Below are 26,503 nucleotides of genomic sequence, written 5' to 3' on the forward strand. Positions count from 1 at the left end.
TGCCTGGCTGATGCTCATGTGCTGTTTCTTTTCCCATTTTCTAAAAACTAGCCTCTGTGGTGAAACGAATGTGCTGCAACCCTCTTTTGGCTTTGCTTTTGCCAAAAATGTAGTGATTTTCTTGAGTTGTGAGACTGAAATAAGATTTTAGATGCACACGGAGGCCGTGGAAGGAAGGGCTTGGTTTGTGCTAGTTCTGCCAAAGCCAGAGTGAGCAGAAGGCAGGGCGTGGTAAAGGGTACGCCTGGTTGGGGAGTCGCCAGGAGTTGACGTTTGACTTGGGGTTGTAAACTCTTAGAGGTCAAGCTGGGAAGTTGACTTGCACTCTGAGTGACAGACATGAGAGAATGCATACGATGTTGGCTTTGGGCTCACAGCGTTGTATCTGGTAGTGGGAATTTGTGACCACTAAGCCAGGCGAAGCCCTACTCTCCCTGAAGAAAACTGTTGGGTTAGGCATCCAAAGAGCTGTTAAGTCAAGCTCTGTGAATTTCACAAACACTTTGGGCCCCAGTATCTTCTTCCCTTCAATGGGGCTAGTTCTCTGGAACACCCGAAATAGAATGAGACACATACCTGTGCTTGGTTGACCAAAGAAGTGCTTTAGAGATGCACTTACTTGTCTTGGAACCACTCCACGTTGGGTATATTCGGTAGTGGTTTCTTGTTGAGACCAATAGAGGCACATTGTAGATGACCAGGAACCTAGAGGCAGGTGCCTGTAAATCCCGGCAGCTGCTGTAGAAATGACTCCTCTTCCCACTCCATTGTCCTTGGGCTGTGACTTTCTTTCTTATGGTAAAATAACAACTGATGGGGCACTCATCAGGTTTTTGCCAGGAGAAAGGAGAGGAGCGCAGGCCAGAGATTGTCCCCTAAGTGGGTCTGTCTCAACCCAAAAACACTGGGATTGTTTGGAAAATCCAGTTGGAGTTCCAGAGTTGTTTCTCTTCCAGACCCTAACACTTACCCTCTGCAAGCTGCAAGGGAGTCTGGTAAGTAAAGAAGAAAGAAGATATAAATGAATATAGAAGTGGGGAGCAGCTTTATAAATATTTATTTAACTACTTGAAGGGCATAGCTACACAGAGATTTTTCCATCTGCTGGTTCGTTCTTCAAAGGCCCACAGCAGCCAGGTCTGGGCTAGGTCAAAGCCTGGTCTCACATATTAGACTGTCGCCAGCTGCCTTCCCAGGGGTATCAGTGGCGAGCTGTGTTTAAAATGCAGTAGCCGGGACTTGAACCAGCACTCTGAAACAGGATAATGTGTCATGAGCAGCATTGGCCCAAATACAGTTACTTCTGCCAAACTCCTCATCCTTCTGCAAGTCAGTCAAATTTACCTGCTTAATTGTAAATTCCCAGAATGTGTGACTACCTGATATTCAGTTCCCCTTCGGCTGCATAATTTCATTGTCTGTGCCACATAGACCTCAGTTGTCTTTAATGCGACTGATCCTTTAACTTTGAACTTAAAATACTGCATGCCCTTTTATTGTCATAAGTGTTATGAAAAGCACTAAATTTGAAAGAATTGGATGAGTATGACTTCTCAGTGCTGCAGTGTGAGCTGTTAGTGGTTTTAGCAGTAAAGCTAACATGCTTACAACAATTTCATGTCAGTTTCTTATGCAGTTCACACGCATGAGGCCACAAATGAAGAAAAAATAGGGCCCAGATGGAAAAGAAGACCCACTGAGAATTTTCTGGAAGCTTTAGAATATGGCTTTTATTCAGGCATAGAGCAGATTCCCCCTGCCCTGAGCTCACACCCACAGGCACACTCAGTTGTGCCCTTCTGCACTTGTATGATCCTGGTCTCAATGAGATTGTGGACCCAACACAACTGGGCCACGCCCCCCATGCGTGTATGCGTACACACACACACACACACACACACACACTCACACCACCCCCGCCTTTGGCTGCTTTTCAGATACACAACTCTTATTTGTCTGCCAGTGACCTACATCATTAGCTTTCGGTACAAGTTACCAGCTGGTGAATGAAAATGACACAATTCCGTTTGAATGCACCTTTGTGCAGACTCTACAGGACCGGAGTGCTCTTCGCCCGGAGGTCTCGTTGGCTCCCCGCAAGGGAAGCCCTTCCATGCTGACAAATGGAGGACGTTTCGAGAAAGATCAAGAGGAGTGTATAGAGCTGCTTGGAAGAAAAGGGCAGCAAGCATACCCTCCATGGAGTTTCTTGTAGTTTCAGTGTTCAGCACGTGTGCTGTGCTTCACTCACTGGAACCTCAGGGATGCCTAGGGGCGGGTAGCGATGTCTGCTGTGCTTGGCAGGAAGCCCGAGTCAGTGGGACTAAGTAAGGTGCTGGAGCTTCCCCATGGGTGAGCGGTAATGGACCACCTCCACCCCCTCTGAGCCAGTCATTGTGCCTCCCTAGGTACTGCGCGCCCTCGGGCTGCCTTTGAGACGGCAGTCGCTGCCTGATGCCATTCACCTGCCAGGATCCGTATCAAGTACAGTACGAGGGGAGCTGGAGTGGACTTGTGGGCTTAGAGACCCAGAACTCCAGGGGGGAAGGAGGGGCAGTGAGGGTGCTGTCCTGGGAGCTAAAGGTGTTCCGCTGGGCTGGCCGTGATTTCCTCCTCAGTGGTTATGGGCCTTGTCTAGAAAGAATCTGCTGACCTCAGGTGGGTACAGCAATGATTTTAAGCCCAAACTGGAATGGGATAGAAGAAGTTAAAGCTGCAGAAACTCATGCTGGAAATCGTAGGCCTTCTCGGTGTCCTTTCAACATTTCCCGAGAGTAAACATTCGCTTCATGCAATTTACGGTCCTCTTTGAAACAGAAGAAGGCGTGGACGCTTGACTGTTTAGAGACAATATCTACACTTCCACAATTTGACAAAACAGTCATTTCTGTGGGGAATTAATGTTTTACAATTGATGGATCCATGGCAGTTCCCATGATATGAGTATCTGTATTGAAAAGCTGCTCAGTGTAGATCGAAAATACACTGTATACTATACTCTACACTGCAAGCTTAATCCTCTTTTTGAAGATGTAACTAATTTTAAATGATTTATTTATTTGAAAGTGACTTATGCGTGTGCACGTGCATGTGAACACACACACACACACACATTTCGCATCCACAGGTTCAATCCACAAATGGCCTCATCAGCCAGGGCTGGGCCACACCAAAGCCAGGACCCAGAAACTTTTTCCAGGTCTCCTATGTGAGTTCGGGGGCCAGGGGCTTGGACCATCATCCACTGCTTTCCCAGGCACATTGGCAGGTGGATGGGTTGGAACTGGAACAGACAGAGCTGGAACCAGTGCCATACGGGAGATGACCTTTGCAATCAGTGGTGGCTTTATGTGCTTTGTCACAACACCAGTGGCAGGCCAGATACCTTTTGTTTAACTTTTCAAATTCTTTTTACCAGACTCAGTGTGATTTTGTAGTTGTTTATTTGGGGGTTTTCAAGTGCCAGCTACTGTGCTCGGCTCCACACATACACCTCCTCATCCATTCCTTCGAGCAGCCAATTGAGGCAGGTTCTTGTTTTCATCACAACTTGAGCGAGGCTGGGGTTGTGGCCAGTGTGCTTTCACTGCCAAGGTCAGCCTGTCTCCCGCGCATCAGAGCTCTCGGGAAGCAAGCGGTTGCTTTGGATTTGCTACCGAAGAAACCCACGTTGCTCATTTACAAAGGAAACCTTCTAACGCAAATCTGGGAAGCACACACTGGGAACGCAGCGGAGGCGGGATGTTTGCACAGAAGCTCGCCAGCGTTGTCACTACAGCTCCATATTCCTCAAGCTGCGACCACAGTCTTGGCCATAGGATGACCGTCACTCTTGGCCATGGCTGTCTTGTGCGTGCGATCCAGCAGCTTTGGCCTAGGGCAGGAGCAGATGTGTGGAGGGGTGCCAAAGCAGCAGAGGTGCACAGGGTGGAAAATAAGGCGCCCTGACCCCTTAACATGCCTGAACCTTAGCTAGATAGCTGGGCCTGCGTGTTGCTGTTCTTCCCCATGTCTGGACCTCGTGGCTGGTGAAAGGGTGGCTTTTAAATCTTCAAGGCAGTATGAGTGAAATTTTTAAAAATTAACATTTGTTTGTAAGGCCCAGAGAGAGATCGCTTTCATCCACTGATGTATACCCCAAATGTTGGAAATGACTAGGACTGGGCTAGGCTGAAGTCAGGATCCTTGAACCCCGAATCTGTCTCCCATGGGGGCACAGCGACTCAAGCGCTTGGGCCATCTGCTACTTTGCCAGGCCCATTCGCACGGAGCCAGGTCGGAACTGGAGCAGCCAGTGCTCGTGCTCATAGGATGCGGGCAGTGGCTTAACCCTCTGCACCCCAACGCTGGCCCCTGTGGGAATGGATTTTGCTTCCTGTTCCCTCCACTTCAATAGAGATGCGTTTGCCCACTGAAAGTTATCTTTGAAACCCCAAGAATAAAAGATGTCAAATTAAGAAATCATAATCATGAAGGAAGCACTATGAGTGATATAATTGGAAGATTGACAGCAAGAATAAGAAAATGTCAGTGGCCTCTCTGGCTGGCAGCTTTTTTTTTTGCCTCCTGCGCACACACAGATGTTCCAATCGATTCTCTGCACCCCGCAGAGAAGGCTGTGGGCTCCGGGGACTGCCTTGCAGCCCTAGCACGATGCAGGAACGACCCCAGAGGCAGCCAGATTCCTGAATGCAACAGCAAACAAGCTCTCAAATAATGTAATCCCCAAGTGGCACACTGGGTAGAGATGAGCCAGGACTGGAACCAGGAGCTTAAGCCAGTTCTCCCACTTGGGGGAAAGGCATCCAGGTCCTCAGGGGCTGTTGTGGCAGGAAGCAGCAGCCGGAAGCCACAAGCTGCACCTGAGCGTTCTGTGATGGGATGCTGTGTCCAGCACACTGGGTTCAATGTCTGCTGCCCAGGCGCCTTACTGTTATTTCCGGCTGGGTTCTTGGTACCTCAGAGGGTCCCTAACTCATCTTGGCAGAGAATCGGTACTTCCTGGATAAAAGAGGGAGGGAGGAAAGAGCAAAGTGTGAAAATGAATGAACGAAATAATTTAGTCATCAGTGAACTATTTAGGTAGGAGTGGAAACAAGAATTAATTTTGGGGGATACTGTCCCTTCTTGTTGGCATTTTAGATCTAATTAAATTCTTATTTAGGAATTTTTAACATTTTGCCTTTCAGAACAGCGGAAGTGCAGCATAGGGGTCTTGAGGAAAACGCTTGGCAGTGACACAGTTTGAGCACTCCTAGTAGTCACTGGTTTGCTAAGGTTCAGTTCTGAGACCCGAATGCAATATTTAGGGACCAACGCTGCAGGGCAGTGGAACGAACTGCCACCTGTGCTGCCTGCTTCCCGGATGAACACCTGTTTGAGTTCAGACTGCTCTGCTTCCTGTCCAGCTCACTCCTAAGGCACCTGGGAAGGCCAGGAAGGGTGGCCCAAGTGCTTGGCTCCCCTGGATGCACATGGGAGACCCGGTTGAAGTTCCTAGTCCCTGGTGTTGGCATGCCCCAACCCTGAAGTTGTGGCTGTGTGGGGAGTGCATCCGTGAATGGAAGATCAGTGTTTCTCCACCCTCCCCCGCTTACTCAAATAAATAAATCTGCTTTTTAAATAAAGAAAGAAATCTTTTAACCACAATACTTGAAGTTTAAATGTTGACATAGTGTTCCATAAGTATCAGAATGTTCATTACTGCTTCCTGGTCAAGCAATTACGCTGAAGTCGCCTCCTCTTCTCCCCGTTGAACCAGGAGGTGGGGGCACAAAGGTGGAGCCCTCCCTCCACCCCGCTCCAACAGTGTCCACTGGGAGAAGGATGTTATCTCAGGACCATGGCGGGGCTGCCTTCTGAGTGCTAACACCTTCCACCAGGAGGTCAGCCAGTGACCTCCCCCCCTGCTGCCATGCTGACTCGGAATCCTGTTGCATGGCTGATGGCTGCTCCTGCTGTGTGAATTTTATAATCAGCGTCCAGGGGAATAAGAAAGAGCCCTTCGCATCCCTTCTCTGTCAGGGTCTGTCTGCAGGGAGCCATCACTGCATCCACATTCCTAAGAGGTCATCATACTCTTTTGCAAGTTGACGAGTGAGAGGCCTCGCACTTGTGAAACACTGATTTGTTGTTTTTTTTGGCTAGTGTCTAGTTGGAGAGTTTAAAAACAAATCCCACTCACTCCTGCTGAGATGAAGAAGGGAGCTAAAGTGCCATCTGCTGGCTACATGTGGAAAATGCATGCGCTGACTAGGGTGTGAGCAAACCCTGGAATTGCTCAAAATTATAAAAATTGAAGGAAGTAGGAAAAGTAATAATGTTATTAAATCACTTTAAAGAGGAAACATTCTATTTTATAATCACTGTGAGTTAGTGAGAATGAACCTGTTTCTTCAGTATCAGTCCTGGAGTATTTTATGGTGTTAGCTATTTCCATTTGGCTGAAAACAATTAAAAAAATTGGTTGGAAGAACTGAAAGTGAAAGTCTGAATGTTTGGAAGCTAGTACTGTATTGGTTTTATATACATGTTGTCTGGATTAAGGAGAGGGAGAGGGCCAGTTGTCTTGGTCTCATCATTTGCTGTCCTCCAGTGGCCGTGGAGTTCCTGGCCACTTTAACTCTGGAAAGCACAGGTTTTGGTAAAATTGGGATTGGATTAAGTGACTGGTCATAGTCCTGACAACTCGTTAAGATTTTTAAATCAGCAAAGGACATTTTTTTTTCCCCAGCCATTTTTCTCTGCAGCCACTAAATCTTCTCGATAAAAGTTCATGTGTGCATTTTGTATTTATTGGCTAGCTGGCTCATTGTATCTGGAGCTAGAGTTGTTTAACGTGTTTAGTCCTAAGCAGTTGGGTCAAGACTTGCCTGGCCCTTGGATTGGGCACAAAACTACATGGAGGGCTTCCCTGTGCATCAGGATCTGCTGTGCAAGGTGCACTGATGGACCTTGGCTTTGAGGTCAAAAGGCGGTAGAGGAAGATGCAGTAAAACAGTTTCAGATGCCAGCTTCGCCTCACTGCTGTTCCCTTTGAGGGATTCCTTGCCGTAATTCCAGGCCCAGTAGCCCCTTTCCCTTTCATTTAGTCTCATCCTTTCCATAGCCCTGTAGCCTCTCCTTCTCTCTACCCCTCCCTTCTTCCTCTCTCTGCTCCAGCTCTTCTCCCTTCTCTTCTTTCTTGCCCTTCTCTGCTCATAGCTGTCTCCTTCCCGAAACCCGTGAGTTCCGTTCCTTTGGATGCATCCTGGTTGGAGTTCACTCAATGCAGTTTGCCTTCAGTGATATCAAGTTGGAAATGGTTACTCCGGATAAGCCACACAAATGGACGTATTTAGACATTTTTGCTGTTGCAGGGCTAGGGCGAGGAGAGCGGAAGGGGGCAGCTGCGCTTTGGGACAGTTTCCTGTGTTTGATGCCTCAGGATGGGCAGGGAAGGCAGGAGGACCCCGATCTCTGCTCCCTGCTGCTTCTCTCCCCGGGGAGTGGGGCAGGAGTGGGTTCTGTGGAAGTGACTCTCTTCTCTCAGGCTTGGAGAGTGAGGGTGCTCGCTGGCTGGGGTCGCCCTGCTCGCGGGTTCGGTGAGAGCAAGCCCCTCCCAGTTCTCTCTGGTCCCTAGATACGCTTAAGATGTTTTTAATCCAGCAGCGAGTCACCGGAAGTGACCTAGATTGGCCGCACTGCATCCACTAGTTTATTCCCAGATCTGGCCCTCCAGCTTTTAGTTTTCCCAAACATTCGAACACCGCCAGAATGTTTGGCCTGACACCTGTTCCATTGTGCTCCCCAACCCTACCCTGGGAATCCGCCGCGAGGATTCGGGGTGTAGATCCCTTGTAGGAACTTGCTGCTGTGGGCATGTGGTTCCTGCTTTCTGGTTCTTCATTGACCGCAAGCCCCAGGGTATGGAATGTACTCTCTGGGCTTTGGACCCAGCTGACCAAAGCCTTTCTCCAAGCCCTCTCTTCTCTCTTTTTCTGTTTTTGTGCAAGCTCCCATTTGCCAGTTCCTTCCCGGTTGTCTACAACGGCCTGGCCAGAGCCGTAAGCCTGGAACTTCATTCCCATCTTCCATGTGTGCAGCAGGAACGCGGCTCCTGGAGCCATCCTTTCATCCTCCTGGGGTCTGCGTGAGCAGGGCGTTAGAGTCAGCAGATCGAAGAATCAGGGACTGACCCAGGTGCTCCAAGTATGGGACACACACTGCTTAAACTGTGTCTGAATTGCTAGGTTAAACCCTTAACCTTACCCTTTGCCCAGCTCTGCTGTGCTTTTTCAAAGATGGCCAATTTTCACTCTCTTTGTTTTCCCTTCCTTCTTGCTTTAAATTGGTATGTATCTAAAAATTCTCTCTGGACACATGCTCAGTTGACCAGCGTGGGGTTCACCCGTATCGTCCATCACAGAAAGGGAACAGGATGTGGGGACCCAAGCTGGTGCTTAGACCCGATGAGCCTGAACGCGTGGTTTGTCTGTCACTTCACAATGTGAAACTTGTATAAAGTAGTAGATTTCTTGCTTGCCTTCGAGCCTGGAGAGATCTAGCAAGGTGGATACTGCATTGGCACTTGGAACTGGCAGCGAGGCTGGGTGGAGAAGTTCAAGGCTGCCTGCGCCTCAAAATGGAATAGCCAGTCCTCTGGGACTTAGGGTTCCCCTCTACCCCACCCCAGTCCCTGAGTTTTCCTACCATTGACCACTCAGTGCACCTGCTGGCCTGTGTGGCCTGTGGCCTGTGTGGTGGCAACTTGTACTTTTTTTTTTATTGTTTTCTTTATATATTTTCCATTTATATGAAAGGCCTCCCCAATGACTTTAACTAAACATGTAGTTCTTGGGAATAAAAGGAACTTGAGCGAGCATTTGTTGAAGTCTGTCCTGTTCATGTAAGGTCAGTCGGAGCCTGTGGTGCATCTTCAATGCATGTTGACAAATGGCAGTTGGTGGGTAGGAAGAGCCGGTGGTAACGGCCTTGGCTACGTGGGGTGGGCTAGGTTCTGTGGCAGGCTGCTGAGTGAAGGCAGGGTTCCTTGGTAATCAGATCTGTTTTTCCTTTCTAGGCACCCTCTGCATAAATCCAACTCGGAAGACAGTGCTGTAGGTCAGTACTTTTTTTCTTGGTTTGAATGTTGAATTGTTTTGCTGCTTTATATAGAAGGTATAACTGAGAGAACAGGTGAGCCATCAGAGCGCCTCTCCCAGAAAGCAGCCACCCTCTCCTGCCCTTCTCCTCTGGATGGGATATGTTTGTAAATTGCCATCTTGATCATATGCTAATATCCCATGGTGATTATTTAGACAACGAATGCCAGCAACATTTTCCCCACAGGTGGGAGCGTTCCTTACAGTGCGGTCCGCACACGGTTCTGCCGTGTTGGAGGTAGCCAGTCTGAATTCACCAACCTCTTCAATGCTCACCATTTAAGTGCTTTCCAATTTTCTCTGCTGAAAAACCCCTGGAGTCAGCATCCCTGATCGTGTCCTTGGGGTGAATCCTGCAAAGTGGGATTTAAACACCATATATTCTTGAGGACGAAAGTCTGCACTGGATATAGTGACAGCTTTTCTGCTTATGTCAGTGGCGGGTGTGAACCAGTGTTTGGGACTACAAGGCTACCCATCTGACTGCTAACTTTTGCATCCTGACCCTGAACTCAGTGGTTATGACCTTAGGCAAGTCTCCTTCTCCTTGTCCAAGTCTTTCTCACCTGTTGAATGGGAACAGTGGCTACTTGGTACAAGGGTGGCAAAGGCCTAGGTATGGTCAGGGCTGAATAAGATGTTGGATGTCTTCTAATTGTTAGGCTCGCTCTTCATTTTAAAATTGGCAGGCACAATAAGGCCTGGGGTCAAAGAAATATGGTAGGTTCCCGAACTGCCCTAGAGGAAGATGGCATGAGCAGTATAGGACCAGCTCCCATCTCCCCTGTTGGCACAGTGGTTTGGGGGTGTGGCCGTAAGGCAATGAGCGCCCCGAGGCCGGTTCCGAGGATTGCAGGGCTGGGAAATCCAAGGCTGCCTGGCTGCCTTGGTTGGCTTTGTTTCCCACCATTCTGTGGCATTTCAGAAACTGAAATGAGAACGCCCTGTTTTGACAAGACAGCACCCTGGCTAGCCTGGGTGCACCCTGGCGGGGTTCCCACGTGCCTGCTCCATGCAGCACAGCCTGACACCGCCTGTCTAGACTGTGGGAGCCTGCTGCCCTGCTGGGCTGTGTTTGCCCGGGCAGACATCAAATAGCCCAATGCCGCTGCTTCAAATGTGCCTCCTAGTGGAGACTGTTGCTGTCGACTTGACCTTGCGCAGACCAAGGCACTGCCCTGTGCGTTCATTTCCCCTTTGCCTTTTTCCCCCCGTTAAAAGAATTACATATTAGGGATGATCAAAAATCTACCAAATAGTTAAGATGTCTAATTTTGGCAGGGAGATTTTCTACACTTGGAAACCATCCAGAATAGCCTGGGAAGAATGAGGGGTCAGAGGGAAAGAGACAGACAGGCTTGGGGTGTGTCATAGCAGGACCTGGGGCTGTGTACCCTTGTGCCCTGGGATAACCTCTAGGGGTCCCAGGAGGCCTCTGTGCCAGCAAGATGGGCACCATGCCCCCGCCATGCCATCCCTAGAGTCCTGTATAGGGCATGCTGTAGAGAATCAAGTGGGTCAGCCCCATGGACCCCTGGGAATTGCTGGCATGAACTGGCTAATGGGCACCGGAAATGCCAGCCATTCTGTTCTCTGCATTAAATCTGGAAGACTGGAAATAAACTAAGGGCAGATCAGCAGTAACAACCAAGAAAAGTTCACTTCCTGAAGGATCCCGCTTGTGGGACAGTAGAAATAGTTGTGGCTGAGACAGAAAGGGGAGTGTGCCGCGAGACGGGGCGGAACGAGGAAGACTAGTTAAACAAACATCAAAGCGAGTCCAAGCATGTATGTTCTGCCGGCCTTTTTGATGTTTCCTTGTTTCTCATGTTAACCCCACTGCTACTAGGAAATTTGCATTTCTTTTAAACAACTTTATAGGCATTTCTTTCACTGAGTAAAAAAGAAAAAAAAAATCTTTTTGTGAAATCAAAGTATTCTTAGAAGCTTTGACTTATAAGGAAGAAGTCACTTTTGTTACTAATGAATTTATTATTGTGTCTTTTTACTTTTTAAAGGAAAAGGAGATTGGAAGAAAAAAAATAAGTATTTCTGGCAGAACTTCCGAAAGAACCAGAAAGGAATAATGAGACAGACTTCAAAAGGTAGTGTAACACAGCCATCGCTCAGTAGGCGCTATCAACTCAACATCTTGGGGAAGCCTTGCTACCACATGAAATACATTTTGCAAGTTGGAAGAGCTTATTGTATGTGCCTGTAGAATGTTCTAGATTTCTGACATTCCTATTGCCACTATGAGGCGTCTGCATGGTGTTTCTTATTTTTATCAAAACCAGCAAAAGGGAAAGAGGCAAGAAAATGGGAAGAACCTTCTCTGACAGCAAAGACCGAGCTTCCGTTATCTTAGCCCTACAAACAACCTTAGCGCCATATTTCCTCCCTCGCCACTTGCCTGCTAGCGGCCAGCGAGACTTGGCCTATGTTAGCTTTGGGCCTTGCCATCCACTGCCCTGCCTGGAGCTCTGTATTCTCGTGAATGTGTCCCTGTCCTTTGTTGTCCCTGGACACCCTCTAATGGCCTGACATCGTGGGAATCTGCTTTGGGAAGACCCGCTCTCCCCTCGGCTGTGTCTTTGGTTGTTGTTGAGATAGTGAGTAACTACGTCATCTCTTTGAGGCTGGTTATGGAATTTTTGTTTCCCTTGTGTTGAGAGAGGACAAGTGGCACCGATCCGCAGTGAGCTTCCAGTCCTGCTGTGATGGAGATGGCCCGCAGACTGTGGACACCCCGGCACGAACTTGGGGCGCCTCACCCTGCCTAGAACGCTTCTCCCCCTCTTCCTGCACACAGATGCAGACCGTGGTGGGACAAGGACCCATGCTAAGGATGTCTGTCCTAGAAGGCAATCTGAGGAGCATGTCACAGGGAGGGAGGGAGTGCATAGCTGAACAGCTCCCATGACTGCTTCCGATCCCCAGCCCGTTCCCCCTCTGCTGCCATCCCTAACATGGTGAAGTGAATCACTCAACTCGCTCTCCCCTGCCTCCACCTGCTGTCACTCCCCATGAACCCATGGACCAGTGAGGTAGCATTTCTGGACTAATTGATAACACAGTAGAAAGGAGACAGGGAAGCCCAGAGCATCCTACATTCCGAGGTCAACCATGTCCTCATTCTACACCAAGGGCTTGCAAAGCCACAACCGAAATCCTGACAACGTTGCAAACTTGTAAGGTGTGTCTGGGAAGGAAGAGGAGGGGCTGGGGCATGTGGCCGGTGTCCTCCCCACACTGACCAAGGGACACCTTGGTCCATTTTTCCAGCTTGCTAGAAGGGAGTATCTTGGGGAAGAGCTTGCTGGGAATTCTCTTGGCTGCCTTCAGTTTAAGTGGGAAATTGATTCCCACGCCCAGCATGGGACCCTCTGCCTCATGTCTGACTCGCCTGGTTTGCACTTAGTCCAGGGCGAACACTTAGCTCAATAGCCTGATAGGGAGGGAGGATGTGACATGGCTGTAGGATCTCACTCCTGACCTCACGTACCTCTTCCGTGACAGAGAAGTTTTGGCCCCCTCCTCAATAAAATATCTTCTTCAGAGATTCTGGTGTGTCCGTGGAAAGCTTACGGGGTCTCCTCTGTCCCTGTCACTGAGGCACTTCACTGGACCAGCTTCCTTTTGTAACATGCACGCTCTCCTAAAGCCTGCTTCCCTGTTCCTTTCCGGGATGTGTTCCACCCATGACAAGCAGTGTTCCCCGTGTCCCTGCTCTCATCCTTGGCTGGCCTGAGGCAGCATGGGGACAGAGCCAGCCCTGTGCTTCATCTTAGTGCTTCCCCTTTCTGATTCCTGTTTCTGTACTTCTTGGTCCTGTCTCTCTAGGGGAAGATGTCGGTTATGTGGCCAGCGAGATCACGATGAGCGACGAGGAGCGGATCCAGCTCATGATGATGGTGAAGGAGAGGATGATCACCATCGAGGAGGCCCTTGCCAGGGTAGGAACCTGAGCCTTCTTGTGTTTCTAAGCGTTTTCGGGGCCGAGGGAGGCATTACATGGCATATATTTGATGATATTGTGGCAAGCATTATATTTTGTGAGGCACAGCTTCCGTTTTTCGGAAGTGAATCAGGTGGTTTTGTTTATAGACCACATCAGTGAGGCAAATAGCCTCCTGCAGGCCAATGCAACATTAACAGACCTGAAGAGATTGTCAAGAATATAAGCAGGGCTGACACTGTGGCATAATGGGTTAAGCTTCCTGGCATCCTATAGGGGTGCTAGTTGCTGTCCTGGCTGTTGCACTTTTCATCCAGTTCCCTACTAATGTATCTGGGGAAGTAGTGGCAGATGGCCCAAGTGTATGGACCGCTGCACTCACCTGGGAGACCTGAAAGAAGCTGGCTCCTGCCTGTGACATGGCCCAGCCTTGAGTATGGTAGCCATTTGTGAAGTGAACCAACAGAAGGAAGATCTTTCCCTGACTCTAATTCTGCATCCAACATAAAAAATATAATCAGTGGTAAAACATTAATTACTAAGAAAAAGTTATAAATAGAAGCATCAGTTCTGCATGATGCCTTTACACACTGAAGTTTGAGTGCTCTATACCACTATACCACAGAAGTTTTCTTACTTTCACATCCTCACAAGCATTAATTGTAGTTTATTGTCTCTTCCTTTTGTCCCTGAGTTAAATTAGCCACCAAGAGAAGCCTAATTAACTTTTAGGGTCCTGGCAAGTATTTATGATTGTGAGGCAGCAAATTATCAAGCCATTTTCTTTTTCTTGTTGACAAATGAGCCGATTGATCTTGGGCTTTCACTTTGAGCATTAGGTTTAGTCCTGTGCAGGCAAGTTTTAAATAGTCAAGGTTGGAAACTAATGAAAACTTTCAAATCATGGAGGAAACTTTGAATGAGTTACGACTTTGCCCTGTCTCAGGCCGTTCTGTGCTGCTGCCATAAGATCACACAGACTGGGTAATTTATGAACAACAGCCATTTAATGGTGGGAGGAAGTTCAAGGTCAGGGGATGCCAAGAGCTTTGATGTTTGATGAAACCATTCTCTTCTTCCATGATGGAACCTCACAGGCCGAGTCGTCTGGGAGGAAAACTGGATGCTTCTGTAGCATTGGGCAGAGGGTCGAGGCCAAACCCTTGTTTTTCCAATGGCATCAGTCCCACCCATGACCCTACCTTAAGTCCCCCATCCAAATTTCAATATGAGCTTTGGTGGGGACAAACCACAGCACAGCATTTTTCAGAGCTGAAACCTTAAAAGAATGAAAGCATACTTGGTTTAGTATACCATGCAATAAAAGTCAGTGGTTCAAAAAAATTTTTTTAAACTTTACTATTGAGACAAGGTTTCCAAAAAAGTCTTTTCTATAACCTGAGAGTAAGTGTGCGTTGGAACCTCGTTCTGCTCTTTCCTCTCCTTTGGAAGAATGACCGCGGCCGTGGCCTCCTCTGGCTCCAGCAGCTGAAGTGGTGGGGGAGGCAAGGATGGTGTGGCTGAATTTATTCCAAGTGAGCAGGTTGGAGCTTCTGCCAGTGAGGAAGCAGATGGCAGGCAACAGCATCTTGTCCGTGTTGCTGGTCCGCTATGCCCTCTTCATCAGCCACCTGGCACAGCTGCCACTGGAGGACAGAGGCTTCCTCCAGTATTGTTCTTGGGCTGTGCCATGGCATTGGGGGAAAGTCCAGCTGAAATCCTAAAAATGCACGTGGGAATCTGGCCTTGTATTTAGTGTTATTGTGGTGGGCAGAGTACTTACTAGCCTTCTAGAAAAGGTGCTACTCTATTGCTTTTGATAGTACAACTGAGGATTTGAGGGGCTGACTGTGTGGCACAGCAGGCCAAGTGCTATAGGAAAGTCTGTGCTCTCAGGCCAGCTTCCTGCTGTGTGTCTGTGAGGCGGTGGGTGACTGTCTAAGCACTGGGATCCCTGCCCTGAGAGGCTCTTGGCTTCAGCCTGGCCCCGCCCCGGCTGTTGGCAGGTGTTGGGGAGTGAACCAGTGAATAAAGGATTTTTTCTCTTCCCTTTACCTGCCTCTCCATTTTCTCCTACTCTGAAGCTTTCTGCATGTGCTTTAGGGCAGCTGAACTCCTTAGTTAATTTGTTACAACAGAGCAAAACATGTGCCTTGAAATGTTAACTGGGGTAGGTCTCAGGAAGGGGCATCTCATGCCTGGATTCCAGACACCATGCACGTGGTGAGCTGTCCCCGGGCCTACCTGGGCTCTGGGGGCTGCTCCCTTCGGGGTGAGTACACCAAGGTGGGGAGGGCTCCATGACTGGGCAGGTCTGGGGCCCACCTGCTGCCCTCATTGGGCGGTGAATGGGATTGGGGAGGGGCACAACCTTGGGCCTGGGAGTTTAAACTTCCACCAGCCTCCCTGCTGTGGGTGGGTCTCAGGACAGGGCGTCTCATGCCTGGCACTCGAGAACCATATCCGGGGGTAGATTCTGTAGGGGATGTGTGGGCCAAACCCTATGGAAATTCTAGCCCCACTGGTTAGCTCCAGAGTTTGGGTGGTGATGGACTAAGCTAGGTGTGACCAAGGAGCCTGCCATCAGTCACAGTTAAAGGAACCTGCAACAGTCTAGACTGGTCAAGGCAACAGCACCTGAATGTGCATCCTGAATAGGGTGTGGGGTGGGCCAGGCTGCTATGTTCACTAGCTCATGCAAGGGCAAAAGGAAAGCCAGACTACGCCACAACTGGCCTAAAACCCAATGGCATGTAGGAGAACTAGGTCTGGGAGTGGATTAAGTGGAGGAACTTGGGAAATTCCCCTGATGAGTCATAGCTCCCACTGGTGAACAGGTGGTCCAGACCTGGGGGTCGAACAAGCTGGGCAAAGTAGCTCCAACGGCTCGTCAATGTATGAAAAGGCAATGGAACTGGCGCACCAGGCAGGACTGAGCAAACCTTAGCCCACAAGTGAAACTAGAGACCAGGATGGAGCACAGGTCATGCTGAGATAGGCTCTTGTACCTACTAGTCTGCGCGAGCCAGGAACTCTAAGCCACAGTGTCTAAGGCAGAGGTTGCGACAGGTGAGCGGCTGTGCCAAGCTGAGTCAGAGCAACCACTGGCATGTGCGTGATCTGTGGCTGGGAACAGGCCTGGTTGGGGAGCTAAGGGGACAACCCTAGCTGAGTTGAGGTTCTCACTAATGCAAGCACGAGCTGGAATGGGACTGCGTTCTGATCAGGAAACAGTTGTAGTATCCCTTGGTACAAGTATGGACTGGGATTGGATGCACCAAGTCAGGCCAGACTCCAACACCCTGTGGTGTCCTGGAGGATCGGGGTAGATATGGGACAGACTAGGCAAGGTCTCAACCCCTACTGAGCCATGTATGAGCCATGGCTGGACTGAAATATCCAACAACAAGAACCAGAATGGGTTGAAGGCCAGTTAGGAAAAGCCACTGTTCCTGTTAGGACAGGAGGTGAACTGAGTAGTGCTGGCTCATGGACCCACTGGTATGCACGAAATCTGGCACTCAGAGGGGTTCTGATGGAGCAGCTGGGCAACTCCTCTGGTAGGACACAGACAATGCAGGTAAGCACAAGAAGCATGATAGGAAACAGCCCAGAACAGGCCGTGGAAAGTTACCCACTGGCATACATTTGGCATGGGTCGGGGGCAGACCAGGCTGAATTAGTTGACATCATCCACTGGCAAATCTGACCATCAGAACAGTGTGGGTCAAGCCAGGTTCGGTCGCAGCAAAAACTAGTGCACAATACGGACTGCCAAGGTGAGGTTGCCTGTACTGGATGTGACTTCAGCGCCCAACCAGCACACATGAGAATCAGGAAGGGAGGGGGCAGAGCAGGCAGGGAGAATAGGGAGGGGCTCCCTTGCTGGATATCTACTCCCACTGGAGAGCATGAGCTCGGATGAGGGCAAACCAGACTAAGTGGGACTACAACACCTGTGCGCCTCTTATGGCCCAGATCAGAGAAAAACCAGGCTGGGCTGATTGTTCCTACTGGTTCAATCTACAATTGGAGTGGGTGAGGGTAGTTTGGGCTTAGCCACAGCATCAGCTGGCAGAAGCTGGCTCTGGGGGCTAATTCTGTTAAGTCAAACCACAGAACTACCTACAGAGTGCATAATCTGGGAGTGAGAGAGGCCTGGGAGGGAAATAGTGGGCTCCTTCCTCTTGGATTACCACTTCCACAGGAAGGGCCCGAAAACTAGGAGAGGAGCTGGGTGGCTAGACAGACATACAACAGCATCTGTGTGGGCTGCATAGTGGAACTGTTAGAGGGAACACAGCTTTAATGCCCATTGACATGTACGAGAGCCAAAAGGGGTGTGGGATAGACTGGACTACTGCCACACATACTGGCAAACCAGAGTAGGGGGCGGGCCTGGTGGGGGTTATTGTGGGTCGCTCCGACTAGGCTGCAGCTCCCACTTGTTTATGCGTGGGCTGAGCATGTGCTGGGCAGAACCAGGCTGGACTGCAACACCCATTGGTTCCAGTGGAAGACAGGGATGGAAACAGAACCAACCCAGCAATTGCAACGACCAGCTGATCCAGGCGATGGACTGTGCTGGGCCCTGTGCTTGCTAGTACATACAAGAATCTGGTCTGGGAACACCTCAGACAAAGTTTTTTTGGAGATCTCCCCAATCAAAATGCTGGACTCAGAACCCTAATCAAGAAAAGTCAGAAGACAGAACAGGTCAATCAACTATTTCAGCCAAATGTTGGCAGCGAAATACAGGGCAAACGGAGACTCTGATGGACTATGTCAATCAGTGGATTCTTCAATGACCTCATCTTGCTTGGAGAGGCAAGATTGGCAGCAATTCAGAGCATGCCCCACATCTGGGACCTGGGGAGAGTGGGAAATTGGGTGGGCTTTCTCCCTTAATATCCCCCTTTAAACATCAAGGAAACAATATGGAAATAATAGTCTGACCCACTTTCTATAGCCCTTGAACCTTTTTACCCTAAATAACTATGTAAAGATTGTTAAAGATTTTTTTAAAAATTAATTTAAAAAAAAAAGAAATGTTAACTGGAAACACTATTTATAGAGAATTGAAAGCATTCTGACCATAACTTAAAAATCGTATCTCCTTTAACATAATTATTCATGCTGAAAACTACTCATGTAATCTAAATAATGTTTTTGTCCATTTGATAAGTATATAACTGGTTCCATGAGACTATTACTGTGTGAAAAATCCAAGATTAATGTCCTTTGATTTCTTTTTTTTTAGAGCATTAATGTTACAGAACTTCATCAGTGCTTTGGTTTGGGCTGAATGTCACTTGTCCCAGGTTTGCGAGAATCAGCGCCTGAGACAGGGGTTCTTGTGCAGCTGGCTTGTTGAAGGAAGCTTTTGGAGGTAGGACAGACAGAGAGAGAGAGAGAGAGAGAGAGAGAGAGAAAGTGGGACAGAGGAAAAGCTAATCAGAGATATTCTTTCCATGCAAGTCTACCTTGCCCTGAGCCCATATGGAGTGCACAGTTCTGCAAGAATTGCATTGTAGGGCTTGTCCTCCCCAAGAAGGAACAGCTGAATGCTGGTTGTGGAGAGAGGCAGCCTTGCAGGTGTCTGAGGAGACAGGTCCTCAGTCCTGCTCTCCAGGGAAGAGTGCAAGTATGAATTCAGTCATAGTTGTGTAAGCCATCGTAAGGGAATCTGGGCATCTGGTATACCAGAGCACGAGGCTCATGAACTGGGATCCTATGTGTATTATGAAACCACTTCCATGTATTAGCTTTTACATGTCAAACACAGAGATTTAAACACAGAAAGAGGCTTATGAAGTTTGTAGAGCATTTTCTTAAATGGGGCCCTTGAGGAGAAGTGTTTTTATCGATTTATATCAAAAGTAAAGGATTTATGTCAGAGGTGAAGCAGAGGAAAATAATGCATCATTGCCTTCAAGTATCTGAAGGGTTGCCAAACTCTGCATCCTCAGAATGTATTGAAGATCGTGTGTTTTTACAATCCCTACTGAGGACAGATTAAAACGAAATACAATTATAGCTGGAAGGAATTTAGCTTCAGTATAATACACTATTTTTTTATGTAGTGAACACTTGTAGGGATTGGGCCATTACAGACCTTGTGTCTTTGTACCCTCCAAGATCAAACAGCATTAATCTACTAAGGAGTCTCTAAGGATCATGTCGGGATCTTCAGCAGTGAGAAAACAGCGAGGCTGGGGGAGGTAGACTGAAGTGAGTGACTGTCAGATGGACACACACCCTTTATAGCGTCATGATTGTATAACTTGTGAAGTTCGTGTACAATGAAACATTTCCTTTAAAATATGTGATCAAATGGAAATTACCGTCTACTATTTCTTCATGAAGTGATAATTAAAACATCTGGAAGCAAAGTAGAATGATTGTATAAATGATAATCGAGCTTTATCCCTTGAGCAACACACTTTCTAAAAGTTCTTGTTTTACAGCTTTTTAAAGGATTTATAAGTCAGCTATGTAGTGACATCTTCTCTCTACTGGTTCCTGTCCCAGATGAACACAACACCCAGGGCTGGGTCTCGCCAAAGCCAGGAGCTTAGAAATTCCCCTGGACCTTCCTCGGTGCGCACGGGGGCCCAGGTGTTGGAGCCGTGTGCTGACGCTTTCCCTGGCCCATCAGCAGGAGGCTGTACAGGACATATGTCATCCAGTACTTAAGAGATGGCGTTGCCCTGGGTGACACAGTCATCCGCTTTGACGCAAAACACACCCCTTGTTTTGTAACATTAAGCCACATAACATTTGGGAATTATGGTATCTGCAGGTCGAAGCACTCATAGTTTTCAACTGCCAAGTGGATGTTGGAGATAGACATATCAGGGGAAGAAAACTGACTGGACTGAAGTCTAGTCCTGATTGATCAGCTTGGGTTAGTGATGTTTTTAAATTTTTCATTTGTAAACAAAAATGACTTAGTGATTGCGGGTGGATTGGGGACCAAAGTTAAGTATGCACATGTAAAGGAAACCCAGCTAGAAACCCGATAATCCCATTATCCAGATGGTAAAACTGTTCCTCCAGAACATTCTTCACTAGGGACAGTGTAGCATTTCTGAAGTCAGTATATTTAATAGAGCATTCTATAGCATTCAATGGCTTATCTGGCTAATTTTCGCCTTGCAAATGCCAGGATTCCATATGGGTGCTGGTTTGTGTCCTGGCTGTTCCACTTCCCATCCAGCTCCCTGTTTATGGCTTGGGAAAGCACTGAAGGGTGACCCCTGGCGCCTTGGAGCCCTGAACCCACATGGGAGACCCAGAAGAAGCTCCTGGCGCCTGGTTTTGGATTAGTTTATCTCTGGCCATTGCTGCCGTCTGGGGAGTGAACAGCAAATGGAAAAATCCTTCTGTCTCTCTATAAATCTTCCTTTCTAATAAAAATAAATACTTTTTTTTTTAAAGTAGAGCATTCTAGTACACAGCATATATATATAGCACCAAGATTAGAACAACATAAATGTCTCTAACGTATCAGAAAGATTAAAATGATTAATTCCCCTACCAGCAAAAAGTTTGACCCACCATAGTTGATAGAACTTTGGGCTTTTTTTCTGTATGGCGCCACAAGAGTGGTACTAGTGAATATGAAATAGTGGCTGCATCGTACAGTGTCCCTGGGCTGCTTAGCTTTGCTGCATTGCATTTCGTAGTTCGCATGGAGACTCGGGCACAGAGCTAGCGTGTCTGTCCCATGGACTTTGGGGCCGGATTATTTCTGTGTGGTCCATGATATGTGATTTGACGGATGTCTTCATCTCTGATTTGTAAAAGGATTTGAATGCAGTGAGAGTTGTGTTGAACGATGGATTTAATTGCTGTGTGTTTTCCAGAACACACTGGTAGCTTCTCACAGATAGCCTTTGTAAGAGCCCTTTAGCTTGCTCACTCTTCTATCACACATAACCTGCCTTTCTGTGTTTCTGGAAAAAAAAAAAAAAAGAAATGTAGTTTCTTAATCTAAGCTTTAAATATCTTTGAAGTTTTCTGCTTTTTTTTTTTTTTGCCTCTCCTCAAATTCCCTCACTCTTCTCTCCCCAAACTTATTACATTTATAAGGCAATAATGTTCAACTAGTAGTTATACTCTTGAAAAAGGAAAGTGAGTGATACTTTTTTTTAAAAATTGGAACGTCAAATATACAGAGAGGAGGAGAGACAAAGATCTTCAGTCCGCTCCCCAAGTGGCCACAGTAGCCAGAGTGGAGCCAGTCTGAAGCCAGGAACCCAGAGCTTCTTCCAGGTCTCCCATGTGGGTGCAGGATCTCAAGGCTTTGGACGGTCCTCAACTTCCCAGGCCACAAGCAGGGAGCTGGATGGGAAGTAGGGGCTGCTGGGATTAGAACCAGCCTGTATGGGATCCCAGCGTGTGCAAGGTGAGGACTCTAGCCACTGAGTCGCCATGCCAGATCCAATACTTTCTTTCAATATATGTATACATATACATACACACTTTTTTTAAAATTTGAAAAAACATATGTATGATTGGAAAAGCAGATTTATAAAGAGAAGGAAAGAGAGAAAATTCCTAGATTTGCTTGTTCACTCCTCAAATGACCACAACAGCCATAGCTTAGCTGATCTAATCTCATGCCAGGAGCCTCCTCTGGGTCTCCTATGTGGGTACAGGGTTCCGAGGTCGCAGACCATCCTCTGGTGCTTTCACAGGCAACAAGTAGGGAGTTGAATGGGAAGTGGAGCAGCCAGGATCCTGTTGGGATCCTGCTGCTTGTCAGGGCGGGATTAGCCAGTTCCATTTTATGAATGCTTTTGCCTCTGTTACTACAGTGCCTGAGTCTCCTCCATTGTCTAACCCGAAACATGGAGTATAGTTTCCTGTCCTCCCCCCGCCCCTCCCCTCTTTTTGTAATATTTATTGATTTTTTTGTGTGTATGTGTAAAGCAGAAATACGGAGAAAAGGAGAGGGACAGAGAGCCAGTTCTTCCATCGACTAGTTCATCCCCAAATGGTTGCAGTGGCTGGAGCTGAGCCAATATGAAGCTAGGAGCTGGTGCCTTTTCCAGGTCTTTCCTGTGATGCAGTGGCCCAAGGACTTGAGCTATCCTCTACTGCCTTCCCAGGCCACAAGCAGGGATCTTGATGGGAAACTTAAGCAGCTGGGACACAAAGCAGCAACCGTGTGTGAAGCCAGCACTACAGGCAGAGGATTGACTTGCTCTGCCACAGAGCCAGCCCCCCGACCCAGTGTAGTTATTTGATTTATGCATGTGGGAAGAATTTCAGAGGCCAAACTCCAGAGACTTTCTGTTTGCATACTTCCAATTGAACTGAGGAAAATGAGTGCTAAGGTCAGAACACAGCATAGAGAGCGTCCGTGGTATGTGTTGGTTTGATTTAGACAGAAGCCTCTATGGCTGGTTTTTCTGCTGCCTTTGGGTTCCTGGAAGATTCAAGAGTCCCCAGAGTGAGCTCTCTACTGTGAGGCAGACCATGGCCAGGATTTCCAACTCAACCCAGCGTTTTCTTCCCACTGCAGCTCAAAGAGTATGAGGCCCAGCACCGGCAATCGGCCCCTCTGGACCCTGCAGACTGGCCTGATGGTTCCTGTCCATCATTTGATGGCTCATCCAACTGCAACGTAAGTACCGTCCATCCCAGCACCTCCCCACCTGTGACACAGTGCGTCTCACCACTCCCACTTTGATCTGAATAGAGGCATCTCTTGTAGAGTACTGTGCTATCCTGACCTGAAATTGCAATAGTGCAATTGCTGCTTTTGGAAAAATATTTTAGTTAAGTATGCTTCCGCAAGTATGCCTTATTAACTTTTTTTAAGTGCTTAATGGAGTATCAGTAAACATGAATGTGGTTGTAAGAAATTTCACATAGATTTCAAAAACCTTTTTACAACAAAATAAGCTGCTTTTTCACTTTCATTTTCACAAACTTTTTGACACCGTCTGTGTTCCCATCACTGTGTAACCAGCGTGAGTGTCCTCTTCTGGAAATTTTTCATGCTCTCAAACAGAAACATTATATGGCACTTCTCTATTTTTTCGTCCTGTGTCTGTGTAAGTTTGACTATTGTCTTCATGTGAGCTCAGTCACACAATATTTGTCCTTCTGTGTCTACCATAATGTCCAGCATCATGTTTGCAAGGTTCATCCTGTGTATCTAAACTTCATACCTCTTTACGAATGAGTGATATTCCTCCCGTGTAAATCACATTTGTCTCTTTTCCTTCCATCTGTTGATAGACACTCAGGTTGGTTTCTGCGTGTGCCATCATGAACACTGTTGCGCTAAAACATTGGTGTCCCCATGGCTCTTGAGTTCTCGCTTTTATTTCTTTTGATGTGTACCTAGAGGTAGAATTTCTGTTTTCTACCACGTCTGGGAGCTGGGAGTTATGACATATCCAATTTTGTTATTTTGATATTTTGAGATCACGGAGATGGCATGTGGATTGTGTGATGGATTGTTCGGTTTCCTTAGAGACTGACAGGCACACACCAGCGGAATTCTGATAGGGATTTGAATAATAATGACATCTTAATAAGATGAAGTCTTCCAGCCCATTAACATGTGATGGCTTGAGGCTTATTTGTAGTTTCTCACAACAGTGTATTCCAGTGTCTTGCTTCGTGGGTTAAGTTTAACTATTTTATTCTTTTTGATGCTATGATATATGGAATTGCTTTTTTGAATTTTGCTTTCAAACTGTACCTTGCTAATGTGTGCAAACGCTCCTGATAGGCTTTGTATCCTGTTATTTTACTGCAGCTCTTTTATCATCCCTAACAGGCTTTTATTGCGTGTGCATACTCGTAAATTAAGATTTTCTTCTAATCACTAGAAACTGTAGTAATTTTACTTCTTTTATAATTTAGATACTTCTTCTTATGCTATATATCTTAATATTTATTTAAAGAAAATAAATTCTGTGCATTTCGTATTTGCAGTTTTAGGAGCATAATGATGCTTTGTTAGGCTATTTTGATGTGACTGAAACAGCTTCTGAAGCTAACTACGAAGCACCACAGTTTCAAATAGCTGTTTCTCGGTGCCTCTATCAAAGTTTGAGGAGGTGGAAAGGAGGGAGGTATTCTCCACACCAACATATTTATGTGACGTTCAGAGTTACAGAGAGAAAAGCAAGCCACTAGTTCGCTCCAAATGGCTTCAGTGTCCTGGGCTACACCCACCCAGAACCAGGAGTTTCATCCAGATCTCTCATATAGGTGTGAGTCCATCTTCTGGGGCTTTCCCAGGCACATTAGTAGGGAGATGGTTTAGAAATGGAGCAGCTCGGACTCGAACTGGTGCCCTTCTGGGATTCTAGAACTGCACATAGCTGCTTAACATGGTGCGCCACAGCGCCGGCCCCATGTGTTAATCCTTTCGTGTGTGTCCTTTTTTTTTTTTTTTAAGATTTACTTCGTTTTTTTATTGCAAAGTCAAATATACAGAGAGGAATATCTTCCGTCCAATGATTCACTCCCCAAGTGAGCGCAACAGCTGGAGCTGTGCTGAACAGAAGCCAGGAGCCAGGAACTTCCACCAGGTCTCCCACTTCCCATCCAGCTCCCTGCTTGTGGCCTGGGAAAGCAGTCGAGGACGACCCAAGGCTTTGGGACCCTGTACCTGTGTGGGATACCCGGAAGAAGTTCCTGGTTCCCGGCTTTGGATCGGCATAGCATTGGCCGTTGCGCTCACTTGGGGAGTGAATCATGAGGTGGAAGATCTTCTCTGTCTCTCCTCCTCTCTGTATATCTGACTTTCCAATAAATAAATAAATAAATATTAAAAAAAAAAAAGAAAAAGCCTGATGGCTTTATGTTTCTGTAAATTTCAAATATCTTGGCATACTAAAGGCCCTTTGCAATCTGGCTTTCCTCCGTTGTGGAGTCTCCTCTGATCCCCAAACCAAGTACCTTCTGCTCCAGCCGCACTGGACTGTGCGTACATTACTGAAAAGCCCGTGTTTTCTCCTACTTTTGTGCTTCACTGGTGCCATTTTCTCTGCCCAAATGTCAAGTATCTTCCTCCCAATTGTGGCACAGGTCCTTCAAGGTAAAAGTCAACAGCCATCGCCTCTGTGAAACTCTCCCTGACTCGTTAAAGCAAATATCTTACTTCCTGTTCTGTTCTTTGATTACGAGTTTTGCACATTCGCTCTAAACAGTAATCACGCCTCTTCCGGCATCCCTAGAAACACTGAGCTCCTTGAGCAAGGGCCTGGCCCATTCGCTGTCCACCTCACAGGGACACAGGTCATGAACAAAGTATCTGAACGGCCTATCCTTTCCTGTTTTACAAGTGTGTGTCATGTCTCACGATTGCTGATAGAATCTTGACTTTCGTTTCCTGAAACAAGATTTTCATTGCAGTGCACGGATTATGGATTTGAAAACCTTGTCTGGTTTGCTTATGTGTGAAAGAGATGGAGACGTTACCATTTATAAAAATAAATGTGTCGTAGGCTGATTAGCCATGTGCCTCGAAACATGAGATCATCCAAAAGAGCCACGTCCCTGGTTTTCAGTGTGTCTTTTGGGTCTCTTATCCCCAAGTCCTAAAGACCAACATAATATAAATGTAAATCATGAACCTAAAGCATGACGAAGAACAAACATAGTAAGTCAGTACTGATGCGATTCAAAGCCAGCTCAGGGGAGGATACAAAGAGGCAGTTGTCTGCAGCGGGTGCTCCAGCGTTGGAACCACTATCCACTGTCCTGAATGACAGCATCTGAGGCCAGAAGACTGGGTCCTTTCAGAGAACCGAGACAGTAGGCCATAAGCCCTCACAGCCTGAGACTGTGGGGTGAGAGACACGTCTCATCAGAGAGTTAATGGGAGTCGTGCGTGGAGGCATTTTGCATGAGCTGTGGGGAAGGCAAGGTTTCTTTTTAAAGATTTCTTTTTATTGGAAAGGCAGATTTACAGAGAGCCAAAAGAAATCTCTTCCATCCATTGGTTCACTCTCGAGATGGCTGTGATGGCTGGAATTGAGCTGATTTGAAACCAGGAGCCAGGAGCCAGGAGCATTCTCCAGGTCTCCCACTTGGGTACAGGGTCCCAAGCCAGGACATGAACCAGCATCACTATGGGATGCGGTGCTTGGAGGCAGAGGATTGGCCAGTTGAACCGATGCACCAGCCAGAAGGCATGTTGAAGTGTAGGTTTCTTGGAGCCCTTAGAGAGTCTGTGAGATAGAAACTGTCAGAATGAAACAGGTGCTTCTTACGAGATGGGCATTGCCATTTCCTGTTTGTTTGTTCATGGAGTCCTTCCCGTGTAGCAGGTACAGTGCCACACACTCAGATTACAGATTCAAGACAATCATGTATTTATATTTTTTCCTTCTCAACGTGGTACCACACAGTTTCTTTTGTGCTGGCC

General features: G+C 47.4%; 1 protein-coding gene across 1 annotated transcript in view; it reads left to right on the plus strand.

Annotated features, from left to right (window-relative positions):
* Positions 1-26,503, plus strand: part of SASH1 (SAM and SH3 domain containing 1) — a 174,636-nt gene that overhangs the window by 101,639 nt on the left and 46,494 nt on the right. The window contains exons 5-8 of the mRNA XM_040965460.1: positions 9,062-9,102; positions 11,162-11,248; positions 12,987-13,099; positions 22,634-22,735. Of these exons, the coding sequence (XP_040821394.1) occupies positions 9,062-9,102; positions 11,162-11,248; positions 12,987-13,099; positions 22,634-22,735 (343 nt within the window). The remainder of the gene's footprint in view (positions 1-9,061; positions 9,103-11,161; positions 11,249-12,986; positions 13,100-22,633; positions 22,736-26,503) is intronic.

This window comes from Ochotona curzoniae, unplaced genomic scaffold, assembly GCF_017591425.1.
Source record: "Ochotona curzoniae isolate NIBS_2020 unplaced genomic scaffold, NIBS_Ocur_1.0 scaffold_3890, whole genome shotgun sequence".
In the NCBI taxonomy this organism is placed as follows: Eukaryota; Metazoa; Chordata; class Mammalia; order Lagomorpha; family Ochotonidae; genus Ochotona; species Ochotona curzoniae.